General features: G+C 36.3%; 3 protein-coding genes across 4 annotated transcripts; 2 read left to right on the top strand and 1 right to left on the bottom strand.

The window, feature by feature from the left end:
- Positions 1 to 512: 512 nt before the first annotated feature.
- LOC141657629 (uncharacterized) lies at positions 513 to 4302 on the top strand. The gene is made up of 2 exons (XM_074464917.1): positions 513 to 965; positions 4046 to 4302. Exons 1-2 carry the CDS (start codon positions 814 to 816, stop codon positions 4119 to 4121), a joined length of 228 nt encoding a protein of 75 aa, XP_074321018.1. The 5' UTR covers positions 513 to 813; the 3' UTR covers positions 4122 to 4302.
- Positions 4303 to 4398: 96 nt separating this feature from the next.
- Positions 4399 to 11544, top strand: LOC141657627 (uncharacterized). Of its 2 annotated transcripts, XM_074464916.1 has the most exons (3): positions 4399 to 4657; positions 4948 to 10323; positions 10952 to 11544. In XM_074464916.1, exons 2-3 carry the CDS (start codon positions 7398 to 7400, stop codon positions 11335 to 11337), a joined length of 3312 nt encoding a protein of 1103 aa, XP_074321017.1. In that variant the 5' UTR covers positions 4399 to 4657; positions 4948 to 7397; the 3' UTR covers positions 11338 to 11544. The 2 variants fall into 2 exon arrangements, with proteins under 2 accessions (XP_074321017.1, XP_074321016.1); XM_074464915.1 differs by having other exon boundaries at positions 4399 to 10323.
- A 110-nt stretch (positions 11545 to 11654) lies between these two features.
- LOC141656190 (uncharacterized) lies at positions 11655 to 12929 on the bottom strand. The gene has a single exon (XM_074463046.1). It carries the CDS (start codon positions 12775 to 12777, stop codon positions 11707 to 11709), a length of 1071 nt encoding a protein of 356 aa, XP_074319147.1. The 5' UTR covers positions 12778 to 12929; the 3' UTR covers positions 11655 to 11706.
- Positions 12930 to 22758: the final 9829 nt, after the last annotated feature.

Consider the following 22758-nt stretch of genomic DNA (forward strand, 5'->3'; position numbering starts at 1 on the left):
ATGCATAACGTAGACATAACGTAGACACGGCACACCCAAAATACAAAAAAATAAAGCTTAAGTGGAGGAATTGCTTGGGCATGTCCAAGAATGACACGCCACAAGTCCACAACACAACACAATGTGGGACGTTATTTCATTTCATCGACACGACATGAAACCCATCTTCGTGTGTCTGGGCTGTTCCATTTACTCCTCGAGGCACGGCTCAACACAACCCACTTCTATCTCTATTTGTCATCCTTTATTGTAAGATGAGTTTAGAATTTGATTGGTCTTGTGTTTTAAAGTTACGGTAGACCCTTCAGAATTTAGCATGTTTAGGATACCCAATTTGAAACTTATAATCAGAAAAGTCATTCAAAAGAGATAGCAAATTTACGATTAGTTATGTAAAACCGTCTTGTAATAAATTTGCTCAATCGAAAATAATCAGGAAAAGAGCGTTTCAAAATACTTGACCTGTTGATATGCCAAGAAAAATGTCCCTCCTTCACACGAAGAATTTGATTGAGAGCCCTGATTAAAAACGACGATTATATTCAAGATCAACCTAAAAACTCGAACCTGCATAAAGTCATTTACGATAATTATGTGGGATTTCAATCATATTTTGTATCAATAGATAGAAGGGAAAACTCTCAAAAAAGGCTTTCTTGCAGAAGAGACTATCCCGTACAAGTTTACAAAACCCGTCGACCCCAAACATAGACAAAAACACACCAGACACGATTTCATCCCTTTTGAAGCCTACCATCGGTAATTATAGACGTTAACATCAATTGAACAACAAATTAATCGTGAAAAAGAGAGATGGGTTTAACGAATTTTGTGGTAACAGTAGCAGCAGTGGGTGCTGTAATCTTACTTGCTAGAAGCGACGTCAAGCAATCCGCCACTATTTTCCGTCGTAATATTCGTCATATTCGTACTTGGCTTGAGGAAGAATCTTCTGCTGTCTCTAAGTATGCTCCCCTTTTCTTTCTTTCTTTCTTTCTTTCCTATTAATCTTCAATTTCTTAAGATTATGGGGCTTCTTTTTGCGTTTGTTTTGTTTAATTATGAGGTGGTTTTATGGTACTTTTGTGTGATTATGTTAGCTTATGAGGTGGGTTTATGGTAATTTTGTGGGATTGTTGTTATTTTGTTTGATTGATTCGTTTTATGAACTGGGTTATGATTATTTCATAACTTTGTGTGAAAATGTCTTTTTGCTTTAGATGAATATAGAGTTTGATGGTCACTTGGAGTTTCACAATCGTCTAATTGTGTTACCTGTGTCGGATATTCAACACTTGGACATTGTAGAATGTACAGCTCTTCGAATTCAGACGAAAAGATGCTAAATTTGCATAATGTAGAATAGTCCGACACCGAAATAAGATGTAGGTGTGTCTGACACTTGTACCAGAACTTATAGCTTGCTTGACAGTTTAGTAAAACCAGGATGTCTGGTTTGGACTGTAGGCCGTTTTTCCATTAGTTGTATAGGTGGCTCTATGGGGATTATGCTTGACATATAAGTTATCTTAATGAGGATTAAATCAAGTTCACAGATCACCAACAACTTAACTGTTTCTTAACGATGCAAATCGGCTGCTGTTTTGTGGGTAGTGATATTGCTCTGGTGTATAGGGATCATATTCACCAAATTGTAAGAGACATGTACAAAAGATAGTATGATACTGAGTAGTGGATAGAAAGACCACTCTTTGACATGTTTTTGTGTAGGCTAACTCATCAGGATTGAATATGATGAATTCTTCATGTCCCTTTTGGTGAAACATGCTGCTATCTTGTTTGCTTATGTTATGAGTGTTAGCAGAGGATATATGGGCTGTGATTCTGTCAAGGTTTATCTTGCTCTTTGGCAGTTTTCCTTTCTACAATCTAGTACAATGGAGTAGGAGAGTAAGGAAACATTTGCTTCTTGTCCTGCATTTTTAGACATCTTTAAGCTTGTATTTCCTCACAAATCTTATGATGTTATTTTAGACATTTTTCTAGCTTTTGTATCATCTCCCATCTCATAATTGTGTTTTAGCTTTAGGGCTTCTTCAGCGGGGGAATGTTGTTTAAAGGGCTAAATTGGTTAGGGCTTTCATAATTTATTATCTAGAGTATTAGTTGTATTGTAGGTGCTAAATGCATATGTAAATGACTTAATAAAACCTATATAACTAACTAGTTGCCCTCAGGCCACTTCAATTTCAAATATCCTTCTCCTCTTTGTAATTAGACCTACATATTTACCACTGATGTCACAATCTACTTGTTTGAGTTGGAGTGCGGAGCGCAGCCTTGTCTTATCATATGAGAAAAATGCAAGCTTGTAGGTGAACTAGGAGTGATGAATTACCCATAAACGGGGTTGTGTGTCAAGAATCTTGTTCTCTATTATAAATGTTCAGTTTACACATTCAACTGTTCAGAGGAAACATTTAATAATAAGCAGAATAGAACAACCTTCTTAATCCCAAAACCTTAGAAAACTTTGCAAAACTAATTTCAAGACTCACGGATCAACACGCAGGAAGAATCCATCAAATATGACTTGCAGAAATGAGTGTGATATTGAATAAAAAGTTACATACACATAGTCAGAGATATTCCCTCGCTACACCAGTATGTTTACAGAACCTCACCGCTCCTCATTTCCATTCCCACCATCAAACCAGGATCGTCATTGCTTGTGAGCAATTTAGGATATCAGTATAATCTGAAATTGCGGTAATTCAAATTTAGTTCACAAACATTGGTATAAGCAATGATATCGTCGAATACAAATGTGAGCTTCTAGAAATTGCGAATATTTTAGGGTATGCAAGTTGTTGGTCTGTCAATACTTCATCTTGTACCCCGAATTGTATCATTTGAAGATCCAAAGAAGCAAAAGAGATTTTCTCAGTGCTTTCATTTTTCTTACAACTAAGTACATAGTTTTTAAAATTTTGCTCTGTAATTTGGATCGTGTTCATTGGAATTTGCTTAGAAGCATTTGTTGCTTCAGGTTGGGATGGTAAAGGTTTAAGAGAATAAGAGGAAATAACAAGGAGTTTTCAATAAAAATTAAGCATGAGTATGTAGTCATTTTTGTACAAACGTTTAGTCAGTTTTATTTGTGTTTATTAAGTACTCCTTATTGCAATTTACATTAAGAAAACAAGGTGAAGGAGTTGGCAGGGATAGCAATTCACCAAATCACAATTGCCAGTGTCGTTTCAGGTTTATTCTTGGTCGGATTTTAATCTTACTGTAGAACTTGGATTTGCGATTAAAATATCCATATCTCGATTCTGGAATTGAGACTTAAGTCCGTGAGAAATGAAACACACTTCATAAGGTGCTGTTTTAAGTTCAAGTATGGGCTGTTTCCTCACTTCATTTGGTACTTATGTTTCTTGAAGTGTATCCCACTCTTCATAGTTGGTATTCTTGGTATATTGAGTCGAGCATTCCTACAAGCAGAGGTGGAACCTTCTCCGGTACAATGACTAATTAATATCGTCTATTGACATTTCTGACCATCCACAAGGCCACAACTTGGAAATTGCAGTAGATGGAACAAAACGTCTTCTGGTTCCTTTGTAGGTCCTAACTTGCTTCCTTTATGTTCACCTGAAACGCATTCAATTCACCAGTTAAAGTGGAAATATCAATGAGCTTGCAGAACTTAAGGTGCTATGGTTAGCACGAATCTGTCTGCATTACTCTCTTAATGTCGCGTTGTGCTGATTAATCTCAAAAAGTTTTTGAAATGAAAATGTGTCTCTTTCTCTCACATTACTATATTATTGCTTAAATGTTCCTGAATAGTTTTGGCGTTAGTGGTCTTGTTTTTCATTATGTACTGGTAATAAGGCCTGTGTTATGGTGATGCCCTCTAGCCGAAACTATATATTATATAGAGCAGTCGGATTGCCCGTGTACAAATAATTCTATATTCTTGTGTTCTTACACAACTAAGATGTGTGTTTCTTCTTCTGTTTTTTTTTTCTACCTTTGAGACTACGCTAATGAGACTGATACAACTATTCTACTTTAGGTCTGCTGGGAAGGGAAAACCCAAAGAGTTGAAGCCAGAAGTTCATGAAAAAGATAGTGCAAAGGGAGACAAGTAGTAGTTATCGACTTCAAAAGGCCAGATTTAAGGAACAAGACATTTGTTTCCTATTCTGGTCACTTTAGGGAAAATAGAATGTTATGTTTTTGCAATATTCCGACGTTATTAGACTAATTACTATGCCTATCTAAAAATATTGGTTCTGCTTTGTTCCAGAATAAATGATCACTTTTTGTTCATAGTACGTTGATACACTTTTTGTTCACATTCTAAGGATGTCAATTATGTAGTAGATACACTTGAGATCTTTGTTTGGTGTTTTGGTGTTTGTGACCTCTTTTGCAGGATAACATAATATTGGCTTTTAGCCAGTTATTATTATTGCAGGCACAATACATTACGAGGATGCTCTTCAGTCTTCTCTTGACTTCCCTGCTTAATCTACCAAATATGGTCATCTATGAAAAACTCAACGTGTCCTCGGTCCCCCATCACAGATGCAAGGCTATTATTGACGATTAAGAGATTTAAGATATTACAATACATGCAACACGGGGTCAGTTATACTCAAGTCTACCCCCATCTAAGATGGAGGTAAGTGAATCTTCTAACTTTAAGAGTATATGCATGCTACCAGACTTTATACAAATTTGTTCTAATCACTTCAATTTTTCATGTACTTGACATATTGGTAGTGATAATGTTTTCGTTTGTCAGTCTTTGGTTCAGTGATAGTGTTCTGGTAGTGATATATTGGCCACACTGCACTCATATTTTTGAAAGTCAATAAAGATATCACTACGTTAGCGCTTACATAACATCATATCCTTCTTATGATTTTGCATATTTTATTCAAAAGGTCAATGACCAGTATTTTTACACAGAGCTATACTGATCGGGAGAAAGGGAGTAAATAGTTTTACACCATGCACATCTTTCTTCAGGTGCTAACACCACATTATTGTTACTATAAATGGAGTACTTCAAGCAAAGGGTTTCTTTGGAGAATAGTTAGAGTATCTACTTTCATTTCTTCATCATTTGAGCTTTAAGAGAGTACTTGAAATAAGACACATGCACGTGACGGGAGCACGGAGGTAGACACATAATGATGTAAAAGAATTGTTTTAATTTTTTTCATAATATTTTCGGTCTAAAAATGAAGATGTATCTCTAATGTGAAAATGCTTTGTGTATAAAAAACTCAAAAAGAAAAAAAGGTATTGTGTTGGGAGTCTTTGACCTTGGGTCAAAAGTCAATGATTACGGATGCATCTCTAATGTGAAAATGCTTATATATATATAAAAATGCATCTTTGTTGTTATTAGGATGTTTTACTATGTCTAATTGATAGACGAGTAGTTTAACTCGTTTTTGGTGATGGACATTGTCCAACTTTAACAGAGCCTGATACTCAAAATTATTTTATTGAGGTACATTATAAAATGTATATTTAAACTATTAAAATAGTTTTTTTTGTAGCTTTTTACATTTGTTACTACTACTTCTTTTCACTTCGTCTAAGTTGTTTGTTTATTCTTTGATTAAATCACCCCTATATAGTGAATAATTAATTGGGACGGAGGAAGTATTTGTTATGAGAAAATATCGATCGGAATTAAGATCGTTTGACAAGTATAACCAGGATCATATTTATACTGTGCCTTTTTGTAAAATCACTTTCATTGCACGGCTGTTTAAGCGTGTAAAAACTCAAGTTTCTAAAGATTTTTTAAAATAACCATCATCAACAATAAGGTTCAACTTACTATTTCAAAGTACTATAATATATACATGTGTAGCCAGGAAACCATTGACCAAGGTTTCATACTCTGTCTTTACCTGAAAACTTCTGTATTGAGAAAGTCAAAGAGAGGGACTTGGAGAATCAAAGACATACAGGAACCGGTAAGTAATAAAACTCCCATGTCTCAATAATTTGTTTATCTTTTTTAATTATTTGTGAGAGGTATTTTAATCCAAGGGAAATAAAGGATTGAGCGTAATATAATAGAATACAATGGTAACTAATAACATAACTGTTGGTTGTAGAAACAATTTGCTAGCTGGTACAAAGAAGTCAAAGGTCGTACTTCTAAGAGCACGCTTTACTAAACAAAGGTTAAAACACTCAAATTGGTGGTAATAATTTTGGCTGCTTGATCACTTGGTAACCTCAGCTAAGGAAACGAAAAATGTTTCTATCCCCTTGAGTATTATTCTCCTTTTCGAAAATAGTTGGGTTAATGAGGGCTAAACGTAGGCTATGTTACTCGGATACTTCACTTACTTGCCGTATTCCGTATTCGATACGTATTTTGTCGGATACGATACGACACATAGATACTTCATTTTAGACCAAAATATTGAAAATTTCGCACAAAATAGCCGTATCAGATACTTCGATACGTATTTTGTCGGATACGAGTAGACGAGTCCGAGTAACATAGAACGTAGGTAAATTGAATGAAAATTGTATTGAATGACGGCTACTTGTCAATATATAGAGTACAAGCAAATTTAACGAATCACTGTACTTTACTTTATTACTCCCTCCATTCAACTTTTATCACCCCACTTTAATATAATACTCCTCTCATTTATTAGAGAAATGGGATGATAATTGTTGAATGGAGGGAGTATGATTTAAGATTGTAGAATAATTGTCCTTGTGCTCTATTAGAAATGAAAATGGAAATTGCACATTTTTTAATCACACAAGAATCCACTATAAAATACTCTATTTTATTATAAGCAAAGGCAAGTAGATGGGTGTTTCCAGTCTTTTAGTCTTTCTCTAATTGATTACACAAGCCCCATATTCATTGGACCAAGAAAACATACTAATATTTTATATCTTATATAGTTATATTAATATGAGACATGACTGTATACATATTTATAGTGACTGCTGCTACCTCCTTACTTTTTGCCTAAAAGATAATGCTTGTCATTTCATCAAAATCTTTATGTGTGTGAGAGAAAGTTAATAGCTTTCTGTCTGCACACTGAATGCTAAAAAGTGGCCTAAAAGTGTATTTATTCCTCTTTTAAATTGACAAATCAAATGGATTTTGATGGATAACCTTCTAAATGGCTTTGACTTCTGAGTTCTGAGCTTTGAAGGTATGTTACATCTGCTAGTTTCCTAAAAAAAATCAATTTGCAGATTTGCAGAAGACTGCTGTATTTCAATGAGCTTATACTACTCTTACAAGTCTTTCTGTTTAAGGAAACTTGAGTGTATTTCAAGTCAACTGAAATTTTTGCTTTTCTTTTGGTCTATTATGTAAAATTTTCAAACACAAAAATTGGTGTCTGTGGGTTCTTGTGATGGGTACAATCAGTCTCAGAAAAAAATTGTCAAGTTGGATGATGATAGAATTTCTTCTTGTATGTACCCTTTTGTTTCATGAAGCAAAAGCCCTTAATTTGGAGGTTCAGTACCTTATTGATGTGAAGAACAAACTTGTGGACAAATTCAATTATTTGGGTAATTGGTATCCTGGGGACTCAAACCCATGTGAATGGACTGGTGTAACCTGCAACACTTATGGTTATCCAGTTGTTGAATCTCTTAATTTGAGTAGCATGAATCTATCAGGATCGATATCGCCGAGTATTGGAAGATTGGTTCACTTGATTCATCTTGATCTATCCTTTAATGAGTTGTCCCAAACTATCCCCAAAGAGTTGGCAAACTGTTCCTATCTGCAAAGTTTTGCTGGGAATGACAATAAACTTGAAGGGAACATCCCTAAGGAGTTGGGTACTCTCTCATACTTGACTTATTTGAATATATGCAATAATAAGCTGTCAGGTTCTCTTCCTGAGCAACTGGGAAATCTTTCTTCTCTGTCAGATTTTATTGCATATACCAACCGTTTTACTGGCACATTGCCTCGTTCTATCGGAAGGTTGAAGAACCTGAGAAGGTTCAGAGTAGGGGAAAATTTAATTTCAGGGAGCATACCTTTTGAAATAGGTGAATGTAAGAGCATGGAGGTGTTTGGTCTTGCTGAGAATCAATTGAGTGGCAGTCTCCCTAAAGAGCTTGGCATGCTTCGCAATTTGACACAGTTAGTTCTTTGGGGTAATAAGCTTTCTGGAGTTATTCCAAAAGAGCTTGGAAATTGTACAAATTTGCAAACTCTTGCTTTGTATCAGAACAATTTTATTGGGGAGATACCTAAGGAGCTTATGAATTTAAAGTCTCTTGGATATTTGTATTTGTACAGAAATGCTCTGAATGGAACAATTCCGAGAGAGATTGGCCGTCTTTCTTTTGGAATAGAGATTGATTTTTCACAAAATTACTTGACTGGAGAAATTCCTAAAGAGATTGGTCTGATTAAAGGATTGCAATTGCTGTATCTTTTCGAGAATCGGTTGACCGGAGTGATCCCAGAGGAGCTAATCAGCTTAAAGAACCTGAGTAGAATCGACCTTTCGATAAATAATCTTTCAGGTTCAATACCTGTTGGTTTTCAATATTTAAGGAAACTACTAATGTTGCAGCTCTACAATAATTCTCTTAGTGGTACAATCCCTCCACAGCTCGGGCTGCATAGCCCTCTTTGGGTTCTTGATGTCTCATCAAACAATCTCACAGGAAGACTTCCTACCAATCTGTGTAAAAAATCTAACTTGATTCTGCTAAATGTTGCTTCAAACAAGCTCTTTGGGAACATTCCATCAGGAATCATCAGCTGTAAGCCGTTAGTAAACCTTCGCCTGTCTGCTAACAGTTTCACAGGAAGTTTTCCATCTGAAATTTGCAGGTTAATAAACCTCACTTCGATTGATTTGAGCCTTAATAATTTCAGTGGTGAAATCCCTTCTGAGATTGGTAACTGCAAAGCTTTACAAAGGCTTTTGCTGTCGCAAAACCACTTCTCTTCAACTTTGCCTACACAAATGGGGAAGCTTAAAAAGCTTGTTTGCTTTAATGTCTCCTCAAACTTACTCACCGGAACAATCCCATCTGATATCTTTAACTGCAACTTGCTACAACGTCTCGATCTCAGCAATAACAGGATTTCAGGCACTGTGCCTCATGAAATTGGGACTCTTTCTTATTTGGAGCTTCTCAAGCTCTCTGACAACAAACTCTCAGGAAGTATACCTGCAGTTATAGGGAGCCTACCTCATTTGACAGAGTTACAAATGGGTGGAAACTTGTTTGCTGGAGGAATCCCACCAGAATTGGGTAGGCTATCGAGCCTTCAGATTGCTTTGAACCTAAGTTACAACAATCTATCAGGGAATATTCCTACTGAGCTTGGATATCTTATATTACTGGAGTATCTCTATCTTAATAACAACCAATTGTCCGGGAAAATCCCTAGCTCATTTGGTGGACTGTCGAGTTTACTGGGGTTCAATTTTTCTTACAATGATCTCACAGGTCCTGTACCTTCCTTGCCAATTTTTCAAGGTGCTTCTATTTCCAGTTTTATTGGAAACAAGGGTCTTTGTGGTGGGCCTCTTGGTGATTGTAGGGACCCATCTCTTTCTGATAATTCCAAGAAAGGATTTCGTCGTGGTAAAATCATTGCCATAATTTGTGCTGTTGTAGGTGGAGTTTCTCTTTTCTTAATCACGGTGATTATATATTTATTGAAACACCCTGTTAAAATTGGTACTCAGCTAGAAGAAAAACCCCTCTTTGATCGTGGTTCAGACATGTACTTCTACCCAAAGAAAGGGTTTACTTCTGATGATCTGATTGTATCTACTGATGATTTTAATGAACGATTTGTGATCGGTAGAGGAGCTTGTGGCACAGTGTACAAAGCAGTCCTGCCTTCAGGAAAAACATTTGCTGTAAAAAAGCTGACTTCTCACCGGGAAGATGACAGGATTGATGAAAGCTTTAGGACTGAAATTTTAACTCTTGGAAAAATTAAGCATCGGAATATTGTCAAGTTACATGGCTTCTATTCTCATGAGGGTTCCAATTTCCTGGTTTATGAGTTTATGGAAAGGGGCAGTCTTGGAGAGGTCCTGCATGGAGAATCCCATAACCTTGACTGGCCAATGAGGTTTTTAATTGCGTTTGGTGCTGCACAAGGCCTCTCTTATTTGCATCATGATTGCAAGCCTCAAATAGTTCATCGTGATATAAAATCCAATAACATATTGTTGGATGAGAATTATGGATCTCATGTTGGAGATTTTGGGTTAGCCAAGCTAATTGACATGCCACAGTCTCAGTCTGTTTCTGCGGTCGCTGGATCTTATGGTTACATTGCGCCTGGTAAGCTCCTTTCATCCTTCTGTGCCTTAACTGAAAGTTAATTCAGATTGGTTTGTATGTGAAATTTTTCGCTGTGGTATTTTTTTCTTATGGTGTAAAGGGAGCTATGACCCACGAGGGTTGTTTTGATGCTGTTAGTTTTGAATCCAAGTCATACTGTCATAGTACCTTGACTTGATGACCTTACTGGCTAGCTTGGCTGACATTCGCATTTGTGTTTGTAGCTGCATTAAGCGACTATGTCTTCTGACATTCTCAGCTTAGTAAGGAAATACATCCTTCAGCCCATTCATATTATCTCTGTTTCCTTTTTCTTTCAGCCCCTAGAGTAATGTCGTTATAACGAGAATCTTTAGTCGCATTTTTGTGCGAGTAAATGTATAAGGGCAGTTTCATGTTGACGGGATTCGAACTCAGATTATCAGTAGAACTGCTCAATAATTTACCAGTTTTTGTCTCATTATGCAAACTATTGCTTCTGAAGTCTAATTTCCAAACTGCATTATCTACATCTAGGACTTCATTCATATTACTTTGTCACAAAATTCATCGACATCATATAATTGTCTTGATTCATGTACAACACCCAACATTTTACTGATTTTTCTGAAACTCGTTCTACTTTCAGAATATGCCTACACCTTGAAGATCACAGAAAAATGCGACATATACAGCTATGGAGTTGTCCTACTGGAGCTACTGACAGGAAAAACACCTGTACAGCCAATTGACGATGGTGGTGATCTTGTTACATGGGTGAGAAACTATGTTAAAATGAACTCAATGTCTATTGAACTTTTCGATACTAGATTAGACTTAGAAGATAAAAACATTGTGAATCACATGATGATGATTTTAAAGATTGCCCTGTTATGTACCAGTATGTCTCCTCATGAGCGCCCTAATATGAGAGTTGTTGTGTCGATGCTCATTGATTCTAATGAGCAGGAAGGTCACTATAATCTCTTTCCAAGTAGGGATATGAGCTATGAAGAAGATGAACCATTACAGTAGATTTTTGTCTTTAGTTTCTTGTCGATAACTCAATAATTGTCTTATAGTATTATTTTGTACAGTAGATAAACTAGTAGTTTATCAGTCCTAGTAATTATACAGAATAATATGCGGCTAAGCGATCCTCAAAACTTGTATATATGGAATAGTTTGATTCAAATTTCTCAAAGTTCTAGCTTTTGTGCAGGCCGATTTGATCCTGATCTATTACGAGTTTCTGGTGCTTTATTTGTTGTTCTGAAAATTGTTTTTCGAGTATTATCCTTGCTAAAAGATCACTACAAATTATTGATAGCTTTGATCAATATATTTCTCGGTTGCTAAAAAATACACATTATTAACAGAAAACAATAATAATGACATAAGAAGTTAACTCTGTGCTTCTAAGAAGGTATTGAAGTCTTCTTGATTTTGAGTGTTATCATCTTCATTATCAAACACGAACGCTGCGGTTACTGCAGATTGCATATCACTAACACTACACCTGAGCATCTCCATAGGTAGATCGAAAAATAGGTTTGTAGAGTCGCCCTCAGCGTCTTCATGCAACGAAGAACCCCAAGATCCGCACTCAAACCTCTCCATTGAAACCGTCCTTGATATACTTGTTGGTTCAGTTTGACCTGAGATTTGTGTTGAAACTGCTGAGATAGACCTTATTGGCTTTCCCTTCCCCTTTGGAAGGAAAAGGCATAACTTGCCACACTTAAACCCGTCTTCAGGGTAATTTTGTTCTCTGCTTTTGCTCTTCTTCATGTGATTAAGACGATCCTCGCCTTTCAGACCTAATGGTGGCTTAGAATAACTTCGAATGTTGTTAGGAGGTGTTTGGCCACCTTTTGAGGTTTTGTTAACGTTTTTGTTGTTACCGTTGTTGTTTGATTTCTCAAGCCAAAGATCAAAGTCATCTGTATGGATGCTTGATCTCCGGCCTTCTCCAAGGGATTTGCTTCGCCTTTGGTTAGCCTCGACCATTGCAAGTTGAGTGTCATCCATTGTAGACTCCATACGCGAAATGTTACTGCGAGAGGTTTGTTTATTTTGACCATTTTGGCTCCTCCATATCTTTTTCAAAAGGCTTGTGCTATGTGGGGATGAGGAAGTCGAGCTAGGGAGACTCGTGCTCACAAATTTAAGCTTTGAAGGCGGTGAAGGTACTGGATTGCTTGAGGCGTACCCATTATTTGGTATTGCCATCGGAGGGGAAACTAGCCTAAAGCTAGCTTGTCTAATTGTAGTAGACCCTTGTAATGAAATCGGATCAACTGAAATTTGTCGTTCATTTTGTGAGAGTTCTTTTGTGAGTAGAGCTCTTGGAGGCTCAACACCATAGAACTCGGCACCATGATTAGTGTTAATTGTCATGTATATGTCCTCGCTTTCGCTAAGACTGCCATCGGAGTAGCGAGCGCTATCACCCGGTGGTGGTGGTACGACCATGGTGTGGAGAAAAAAGTGTAAAGGGTGTTTTCAAAGTGAGAATATTATGAGTATACAACATAAGTTGGGGAGTTTTGGTAGAAAACATATAAAGGAAAAGCAAAAACGTGCATGCCATTTAGGAGGGGAGTTGATCAAGCTGGCTGATGTGAATAGAGACTACTATTTTTATTTGTTGTTTAATTAAGATGTCTTCTAAATTGACATCTATGTTGGGCTTGTTCCTCAAAATAAAAAATCAAATGGTAAACAATTCTACCCTTTTGCCGGCATATAGGAGTGTCATAGAACTAACTTGAGTATATTAGTAACCCAAGTAAATTAATACTAAAATGGTATTATTATTATTTTTAGGGTTATTTGATAGGAATAATCCGAATTATTGGTCGTCTTCTCATAATAATCTAAATTTTATTTTAACTCGTAATAAACTATATTATTGCTGTTGGAGTATGTGTCCTCAACAATAGTGCGATCACATCATTTAAAATCATAATTAAATCTCATAATAAGAATACGAAAGGGATGATAAATTAAATAGTCAACTGATCAACATTAATCGGTAACGATTGACTTATTAGAGTTTGACGTTACTGTCATAGGACGGTGGCGGTCAGTTGATCCCTTACGGTCACATCTATAGGATGATGCCCTTATCAGTAAAGTTAATTAGTTGTATATTGATACAAGTTAATTAATTCCTTAAATAAGAACAATTTATAGTTTTGAAAGGAAATATGTATCTTATTGTAATTCGATTAAATAAGATTCGATTTAGTGGATTAATATATTAATTTACTAAATTATGTTGAGGTTTTATTAATATTTCGAGGTAGAGGTAATTAGTTATTTACATTTACAAGAGGTTGTAAATTTAACTAACTAGCTATTATGGGACCCATTATATGTTGAGTGAATATATATTTATTAATTTATCACATAATTGTTGTATGATCAAATTAATATTTAATTATATAAGATAATTAAACATAAGACTTATAAGCATTTGTAGGACAAATATTATAAGGCAAAAATGAACCCATATATACTCAAGTATACCGTCCAAAATAGGTGTGCATGTTTGATTTTTGATTTTGTCATTTAGTTGTTGGAAAGATGCTCCAACATCTTATGACACACTTTATAATCATAGCCTACAAAAGGATGTTGCATAAGACAAATTGAGAAGACCAAAATGCTCTATATGAGAGCCTCTTGGACGGTACATGCATAGAGAATGAGAACAATTTTTTATTCTCATATTTTGACTCTACCATCTCTAATTAATATTCTACATGCAAAACCTCTCTCTCATTCATAGTTTTCTTTCTCTAAAAACTTGAGAAGTTTCAATCTAAATTGTTCAAGAATACTACTAATATTATTAATGTAATATATGAGTATTAATTAGTAGTCATTTTTAAGGTAGACTACTAAATAAATATCTAGCAAATATTAATTAGTAGTGATAAGGGTTAAATCTTGGGTGCAATCAAAAGGAGGACTCCTAGTTTAGAGTCTTGGAGGATCATCCTAATGCTTATCATAGCTCAAGAACAAGTGAAGGTAGGAGACCTTGTGCCCAAAAATCCGAATAACAATATAAGAACTATTGTTTTCTTATTTTATTTCTTATTTAGTTATGCATGCACTAGATCCTTAGAACACAAATTAATATGTTAATTAGTTCACCATTAGAAGAGTCTAATAATAGGTATATGAACCTAACAATTGGTATCGGAGCATAGGATGTTGCATTCATAATCGATTTATAGTTTTTTCGAGTTATTAGTAACTTAATCAAAACTAAAAATTTGTGATTTATTAGATAATGCCACGAAATCATGATGCATGTTGTATATTCTGGTCCTAAAATATTTTTAGGTCATTTTTATGATTTATGGTATTTTATTGCTCATTTTAATGATTTTTAGTTATTTTATTACATTTTTATGACTAAAATGGAAATTAAAATGCTAAAAATAGTTAAACTATGTTTCTGACCTTGAAATTTTTATATGACCTCACATGAATATTTTATGTATTGTATGTAAAATTTCGTATTAATGTGATTAATATTTCATGATTTATGATTTTTATGAGATAAAAATGAATTAAATGGAGGTAAAATGGTTAAATATAGTTAAACTTCGAAATAGGCCATGCAATTTTGATATGTTGTCACACGCACATTTTAATCACTGTATGTAAAATTTGATATGAACTTGATTCATTTTGCATGATTTATGAATTTTTAGTGTAAAAATGGCATAAATAGTGACTATTTTAGCATAAATAGCTAAAACGAATTACATGGCATCAGAAAATTATTTTAGGTTGCATTTATATCCCAATTATAAGATCTAAAGTTGTAAAATTGATTAGATTAATTTTTGTATACTTTAGATGTTTTATTTGATAAAACCAATAAATTGCAACTATATTTTTTCGAAATAAATTCGAAAATTTAACCATGATTTTTGACATTATGAGTGTCATGGATATATTCCAGAATGTTCAAAAATTTAAAATTCAAATTTTGAAATTATTGTAATTTAATTTGGATTTATTTCATAAATACTATGATTTTAGGGTAAAAAATGAGCATAAAATTAAATCAAGTTGAATTATTGTCAAAAATTGAGTGATGACCAATTTTTGAGACCTAAGAATGTTATGATAATTAAATTGGACTAAAATTATATTTTAGTATTATTTAGCGATTTTAATAAGTTAAAATTGTGCATTTCCATAAAATCGGGTTATATAATCGATATAAGTTAAATAGGATGATTTGGCACATAATTTGGCATGATAGACACATATTATAATGCTGCATATTTCAATTGTTGAATGTCATTTTCATTTATATAATTTTGAATTATGTAATTTTATCTTAGTATGACCTTAGTTTTAATCGATATTACCCGTAATGTAAGGGAATATTGATTCGGTTGTAATTTAATGTGATCTCGTATCACTTTTATTTTTACTAGTTTTTCTTTTTACAAATGTATAATAGGAATAATTATGTATTTTTATTATTATTTGTAATTCCGGATTTTCTTCATGACGGTGTCATTCGGAAAGGCGTTCCGACAAAGACGGTGTTCTAGGGAGGCGTGCCACTTGAAGATTCAAGAGACCAAAGGAGTTGGTTTCCGATTATGTAATAAATTATTTGATTTTCTATTTTAGGAAGGCCATACTAGGAATTTATTAGTTTGCTTTGCAATTCTTTTAATATGTTGCATGCATTGCCAAATCGCATTAACAACACATGCATATCATATCGAGTCTTCGACCCTGTCAATTATAATTATCGATAATTCGACTTTTAGTTCACTTAAAATTGATAGATAATAAATTGACAAGACCTTTACTTTTAAAAGATTGAGACTTAGCCTTACCAAATAGTAGGAGCCCATGAATCTAAATTTCATGAGGAGTACAATACGATTTTTCGGGGTGCTTCAATTGACGTTGGATAAATGGGGTAATAAATAGTTATTACACTTCAAAAATTTGGTTGATCTCAACGAAGGTATTTTGCGACCGTAGCCGCAAAAGGTGCGGGCTAAAGATGAATTTAACGTAAAATCATCGACCGAAAGTTCTAATTGTAGAATCGGTTAAGAGGGTTAACCCACCAAGTTATATTAGTAAAGGTGTAGAGGGCCCGTTGGCTCACATCCAAGTTAATATGAATTTTGGATCTCGGAATCATTTATCATAGTTGGGTAAATGTCACTATATAAATGATATACTTGTATTAATATTTACAAGTATTATAACGATAAATGTTAATTGTTTCCTTCATCTCCGTTTTTGTATTTATTTATCCGCAATGGATTAATCTAATAATCTTACACCGATCACCATTAATTCGTGGCTCCAATCATTTAATGAAAAATGCTCCTTGTATGACAATGACCCGATTAGAGAACTACGCTTTGGCATAGGTGAGGATGAAAATCTTTGCTACCTTGTCACTTCCATACCTCCCACTCCCATATTGATGCCCACCTCCTTGGTAAGAGAATCTTGTGAGGAGAATCTCACAAATTCCAAGGTATCCTTGTTTCTAGAAGCAAGGAAAAATATCATATTGTGTGAGAGCTCTAGCAAGAATGTCCTTGCAACTGAAAGGAGTAATGGTATTACTAAAGGAAAAACAAAGAAGGGTAAGAAACCCAAACCCGATAATGAATTGGAAGTAGATAGTGAGACTACCACAACCAAAACCAAGAAGGGTGCCCAATCCTACGACGAATGTCATTATTGTAATGTCATGGGCCATTGGAAGCGTAATTGCCTTAGGTATTTGGAAGATATCAATGTTGGACTTGTCACTCCACTTGGTACTATTTCTTTCGAAATCTTTGTTATTGATATGAATTATAATTCCACCTTAACCTGGGTATTGGATACCGGTTGTGGTTCTCACCTTGTAATTATTTACAGGGGCTTGGAAGTGTGGAAAAGCTAAACAAGGGTGATGTAGATCTCCGACTAGGAAATGGAGCTAGGGTAGCCGCCACTTCAAAAGGACTTATGACTTGTTTTAGCAAATAACTTTGAGTTGTACTTACATAATTGTTATTATGTACCCACTTTGTCTAAAAACATTATTTCCAATTCTATGTTAGACATGGAAGGATTATTCTTTTGCCATCAAAAACAATCGTTGTATTTTGTTAAAAATGACTTGGCCATGAGTCAAGCCACTTCTATAAATGGTATTTATGTTTTAGACACCACCAACTCAACTAAATATATCTATAACATACAATCCAAAAGACTCATAACAAGTGATCCAAATGATTTGTACATTTGGCTTTTTCGATTAGGTCACATAAATGAGAAACGCATTAAAATGCTAGTGTCGCCTGGATTTATTGGACCATTTGATTTTCAATCATATAGAAATATGCGAATCTTGTCTCCTTCGCAAAATGATTCGTACTCCCTTTAGTGGTAAAGGGACACGAGCAAGTGATTTGTTAGTACTAATACGTGCCGATGTATGTGGTCCAATAAGTATCACCGCAAGGGGAAATTATAACTACTTCGTCACTTTTACCGATGATTTAGGTAGATATGGGAATGTTTACTTAATCAAATATAAAGTGAAGCATTTGAGAAATTTAAAGAATTTCTAAATGACGTAGAGAACCAATTGAACAAAAGTATTAAAGCATTACGATTCGATCGTGGTGGCAAATATCAAAGTAATGAATTTGATTTATTATATATGGATTATGACCTTCTGTTAGTACCCATAAGATCAAACTAATATGAGTCAGGTTGAGTTGTTGAATGCACTTTTAGGATTTTGATTTTAATCTGGAGGGTCAACCTGGAGATACCTAAAATTGAGAGTCTATTTAACAAATTACATAGATCAGACTCGCATATTACATGAATCAAGCTGTCATAATAGAGCCGGTCTATTTATGAGCTAACATGTTATTCTAGACAAACTTGTATTACTTCACCATAGATGTTTGTGACTCACAAAGCTATCTCTTTAGGAGATAGGTGTATTTCTAAGAGATAGAGTGGGAGTAGATCGTCACAAACATGTCTTATAGTTAAAGTGTTACTTTTTGAAAGTAATGGAACTATAATCTATTAAGATAGAGTGGGAGTAAAATATACATGTCTTATTGTAAACATATTACTTTTCGAAAGTAATGATATATGACCTATTGAATGATCAATTGCGAGCAGTCCCAAATCGACTTTGCTGCATAATAGCTATAGCATTACAATCTCAAGAGTAGATTTACTTTAAGGCGAGGGTCTCTTTAAAGTAAATAGAGCTTTATAGTACCTAAATGCATAGATTGACATGAAGATGTTGATCAAGATAAATCATGTTAGGAATTTCCACATTTCATTTTGATGAAGAATGGCAAATGATATTAAAAATTCGCTTTTCTAAAATGGGAATTTAGAGAAGGATGTGTACGGAACACAAAACCTTAGATAAAGATCTAAGAATCCTAACATATTATGCAAAGCTTACTTAAGTGATCCTAGCATGGTCTTAAGCAAGCATCAAAGGATTGTAAACAATCATACTTTTCGTTCATGTGATAATTGAGAATGGTTTCATTCACATGATTGAAGAATCATGTTTATACATGAAGTTAAGTGGGAGCCAGAATTATTTTTTCTAAAGTCTTATATGTTGATAACATATTACTCATTGAGAATAATGTACCAATGCTTTCCTTTGTGAAAGAGTGATTGGGAGACTAGAAAAAAGTGTAATATATTCTAGATTTCCGAATCTATGTGTTAAATTTGAGAGAATATTAGCATAGTGTCGAGAGCCTTATGATGATAAGTTCTTTCATGTATCTAACATCAACAAGGTTGAGTAGGTTGTTCATATTGATGAAAGTGGAATTACTATGATAGAGTCATAGTCTTCACTAAACCTAAATAAGTTGTTGATCACATGAGATCGGTTTCTAATGTTTCCGCCATTAGAACGATTATGTATGCATTAAATGCACACGCCGTGATGAATCATATGCTTGGATCATAATAAGTAATTAACAAGTTAATTTGAATAAAGGTCTTTTGAAAGCCATAAAGAACATCCTTTAAGATTCTTGAGAAGAATTGAGGATTCGTTCTTATGTTTGGATGATATACTGAGTTGTGTGTTGAAGGGTTACACAAATTTTAGTTTCCAAACCTATAAGGATTTATCGAAATCCTATGCTAATTTTATTGACTTAAGAGTAAGAGACTAGAGAAATGTTTTAATTTCAACCATTGCAAGTTCTACAAACGGAATCTAAGTACATTGTGATAAGATGGTCATCATAGGGAATGAGAGTGGATCCCTCTATCATAGACTTTATCACAAGTTATATGATAACAGTGGGAGCATCTTCCAAGTATAAGAGCTCAAGTCTAGTAATAAGACTAAACATTTACTTAGATAAATTCATGTCATTAGAAATAACATTTGATAGAAGGAAATAACAATTCATAAAGTTAGAATGAATGGATACATGGTATATCCATTTACCAAGCTTTCATTGCATTTTAACTAGTGTAAAAGGTACACTATAGATTATAAGATATGAAGTAGTAATAGTGTATTGAATATTCATATATGTTAATCGCATTTATCGTTTGAGTTTCTTTAAAACTCACCCATTACTTTGTTATATCTGTTAGGGATAAAAAAAATGAATTTTATCACATGCAACGTGGCACTGTTTTACTGGAAAAAAAGGGGGACAATCAAGGACAACGTGGCAGGCAGCGATTGGAAGAGGATGAAAGTAAGGGATTGCTGACGTGGCAAGAGGAGAGTCGTGGGATGAAAGGTGAACAAACACACATTAAAGATAATACACGTACAACAAGGGGATTGTCAACCAAGTCAATCAACAACTCCCTATTCTCATGGGTTGACCAAAGATATAGGAGCATAACTAGGATGGAGGTTTTCTGGCTCTGGGTCTGATGTGCGCAGCTATATAAACCAGAGAAGGGCATCACACAAGGGCATCGGAACTCGAGCAAAAACAACACAACACTTCTCGAAATTCTTGTCTACACTTGGCAATAATTCATTAGCAAAAATAATCATTGTATTTCCTTACTTGCGTATTCAACCTCAATTATAGTGCAAAGTTGGTGGGATTCCGACTCCCCCCGCGGTTGTTCCCACACCGGGTTTTCCGCGTCACCAAAAATCCTCCGTGTCATTTTCGTTCATTTCATCTTTACTTCGCTCGTTGTCATTATCGCGTCCAAACCATAATTGGCATTAGTCTAATCACTATCACTCACATAATTAATTCGTAACCGGTAAATTTTTACCAAAACAGTTTGGCGCCCACCGTGGGGCATAATGATCATTTTCTATAGCCAAGCCTCGCAAAATCGAACCAGCCATTACAATGTCTGGAACCAAAGAATCCTTCCAAAGAATTTAGGTATGTCAGCCCTATCTTCTGCAGCAGGAATTACTTCTGCATCTGCAGGACCAGTCAGTGCATCCCCGGCATCCAGCCAAATGATCCCTGCCAGCATGTCGACCAGAGCCATGCCCCAGCCTCAGAAACCACCGCAGATTCCAAAGGCAACAGGTGCATCCAGTCAGTCCAAATCCAGCAGGGAAAGCAGCCCCAGCAGAGGAGGCGAAGCAGTATCCAGAAGCCCGACCCAGGAAAGCTCAGGCGCAGAAGTTCTCCGAAGCAGAGGATCCCCAGCACTCGATCCGATGCAGGTGATGATTCAAGGGATGGACATTCTGCGTCGGGCCGTTGAGGATCTGAGGAAAGACAACCAGAACATGATGGCTCAAATCGTGACGGCGGTCCAGTCCAAAACCAAAGATCGGACCGAGGCTCCGGCCCGAACCAAAGCAGTGTAGGATTGGGTCGACCAATCCCGTCGAACTAGTTACCAGTCGATCTTGCGGGGGTAGCACCCAAATGAACCAATCGAGCCAAGAGGATTGGGATGTCATCATTCGATAATCCACCCATCCGCAGCAGACAACAGTAACGCTTTGTTTAACACCCCTTCGATCGACCTTCCACCCTTTTCGTACCCCCGCACACCGTTAATCGGGATGACCCGACATGTCCCCAATGCAGCAATTCCATCCTGCAACCAGTTCACCAGTGAAGCCTGGATCGGAGGATTACAGCAGACACCAGGATGGCAGCCTGGATCCATAATCAGTGCAACACCAGTAACCAGTCACCCTGGATCAGGCCAACTTTCTGGAGCACCCTGGCTAGGAGGTACACCTGCTGGTTCCTTCCCGCCTGTTTCTAACCCTCCTGCAGGAGCAGGTAACTCGCTGGAGCAGCAATACCAGGAGCTGAGGGAGCTAATGTATAGGATACCAGGCGTAGCCGTCCGGCTGGAGAAAGCGACCAAAGATAGCTACGCAGACTCACCTTTCGTGGATGATATAGCTCTAATCGGTGTTCCTAAAGGATGTGTGCCGCCAGCTATGACACTCTATGACGGGACCACAGATCCACTTGATCATATCAACCACTACAAGCAGAAAATGATGGTGATAACCGCAAATCGGATCTCTAAAGGAAGCTTGCATGTGCAAAGGTTTCGGATCAACACTGTCGGGAGCAGCCTGCGAGTGGTTCATCGGCTTACCGAACAAGAGCATATCCAAACTTCGCCGACCTAGTCAATGCCTTCAATCGCAATTCGCCAAAGAGCGAAAGCCGAGAAGGCGGACCAAATACCTCTGCGGCTAGTGCAAGGGTTTGAGGAATCTACCCGTGATTACTTGAACCGGTTCAACAAAGAGAAGGTGTCAATTCCGAGGTGTGATATAGCAACCGCTATACAAGCCTTCCGCCGAGGGTCGCACCAGATTCACAAATATACAAGGAACTAACCATGCATCCATGCACTACCTTTGAGGAGGTGCAATCGAAGGCGATTCTTGTCATGAGGCCGGAAGAAGACTCGCACCGTAAGAGGCACTTATGATTCAGACCCGATCCGGAAAAGCTCCAAAGAGAGAAGAAGAGCGAAAGATCCAAACCCTACGAAGCAGAGCGTGAATAAAGTTTCTGGAAATTCGGAAGGAAAGTCCGGCGGATCCGCCTCCGAAAGTAAGTGAGTATGGTTTCACTACCAATCTTGCAGGACTATTCAAAGCCTTGAAGGAGCCGGGACGCAGAGTCGATGGCCAAAACTTCCGGAAGGAAACCCCAAAGAGAGAGATACGGGCAAAAAGTGTGAGTTCCACGGCGTGAACACTCACAACACCGATGAATGCCACTCCCTCAGAAAGGAAGTCAAATTTCACTATGACCAAGGAAACCGGATCATCTCCTACCCGTAAACACAACCGAGTAAACTCGGCGGATCGGGTTCGCCTCTCCTCCTCCTCATTGCTCTAGAACCGTGAATGTCATTACGGTGGATCGGAGTCTGTGTGGGCGACATACTCGGCAGCCA

Source organism: Silene latifolia, chromosome 5 (assembly GCF_048544455.1).
Source record: "Silene latifolia isolate original U9 population chromosome 5, ASM4854445v1, whole genome shotgun sequence".
Lineage (NCBI taxonomy): Eukaryota > Viridiplantae > Streptophyta > Magnoliopsida > Caryophyllales > Caryophyllaceae > Silene > Silene latifolia.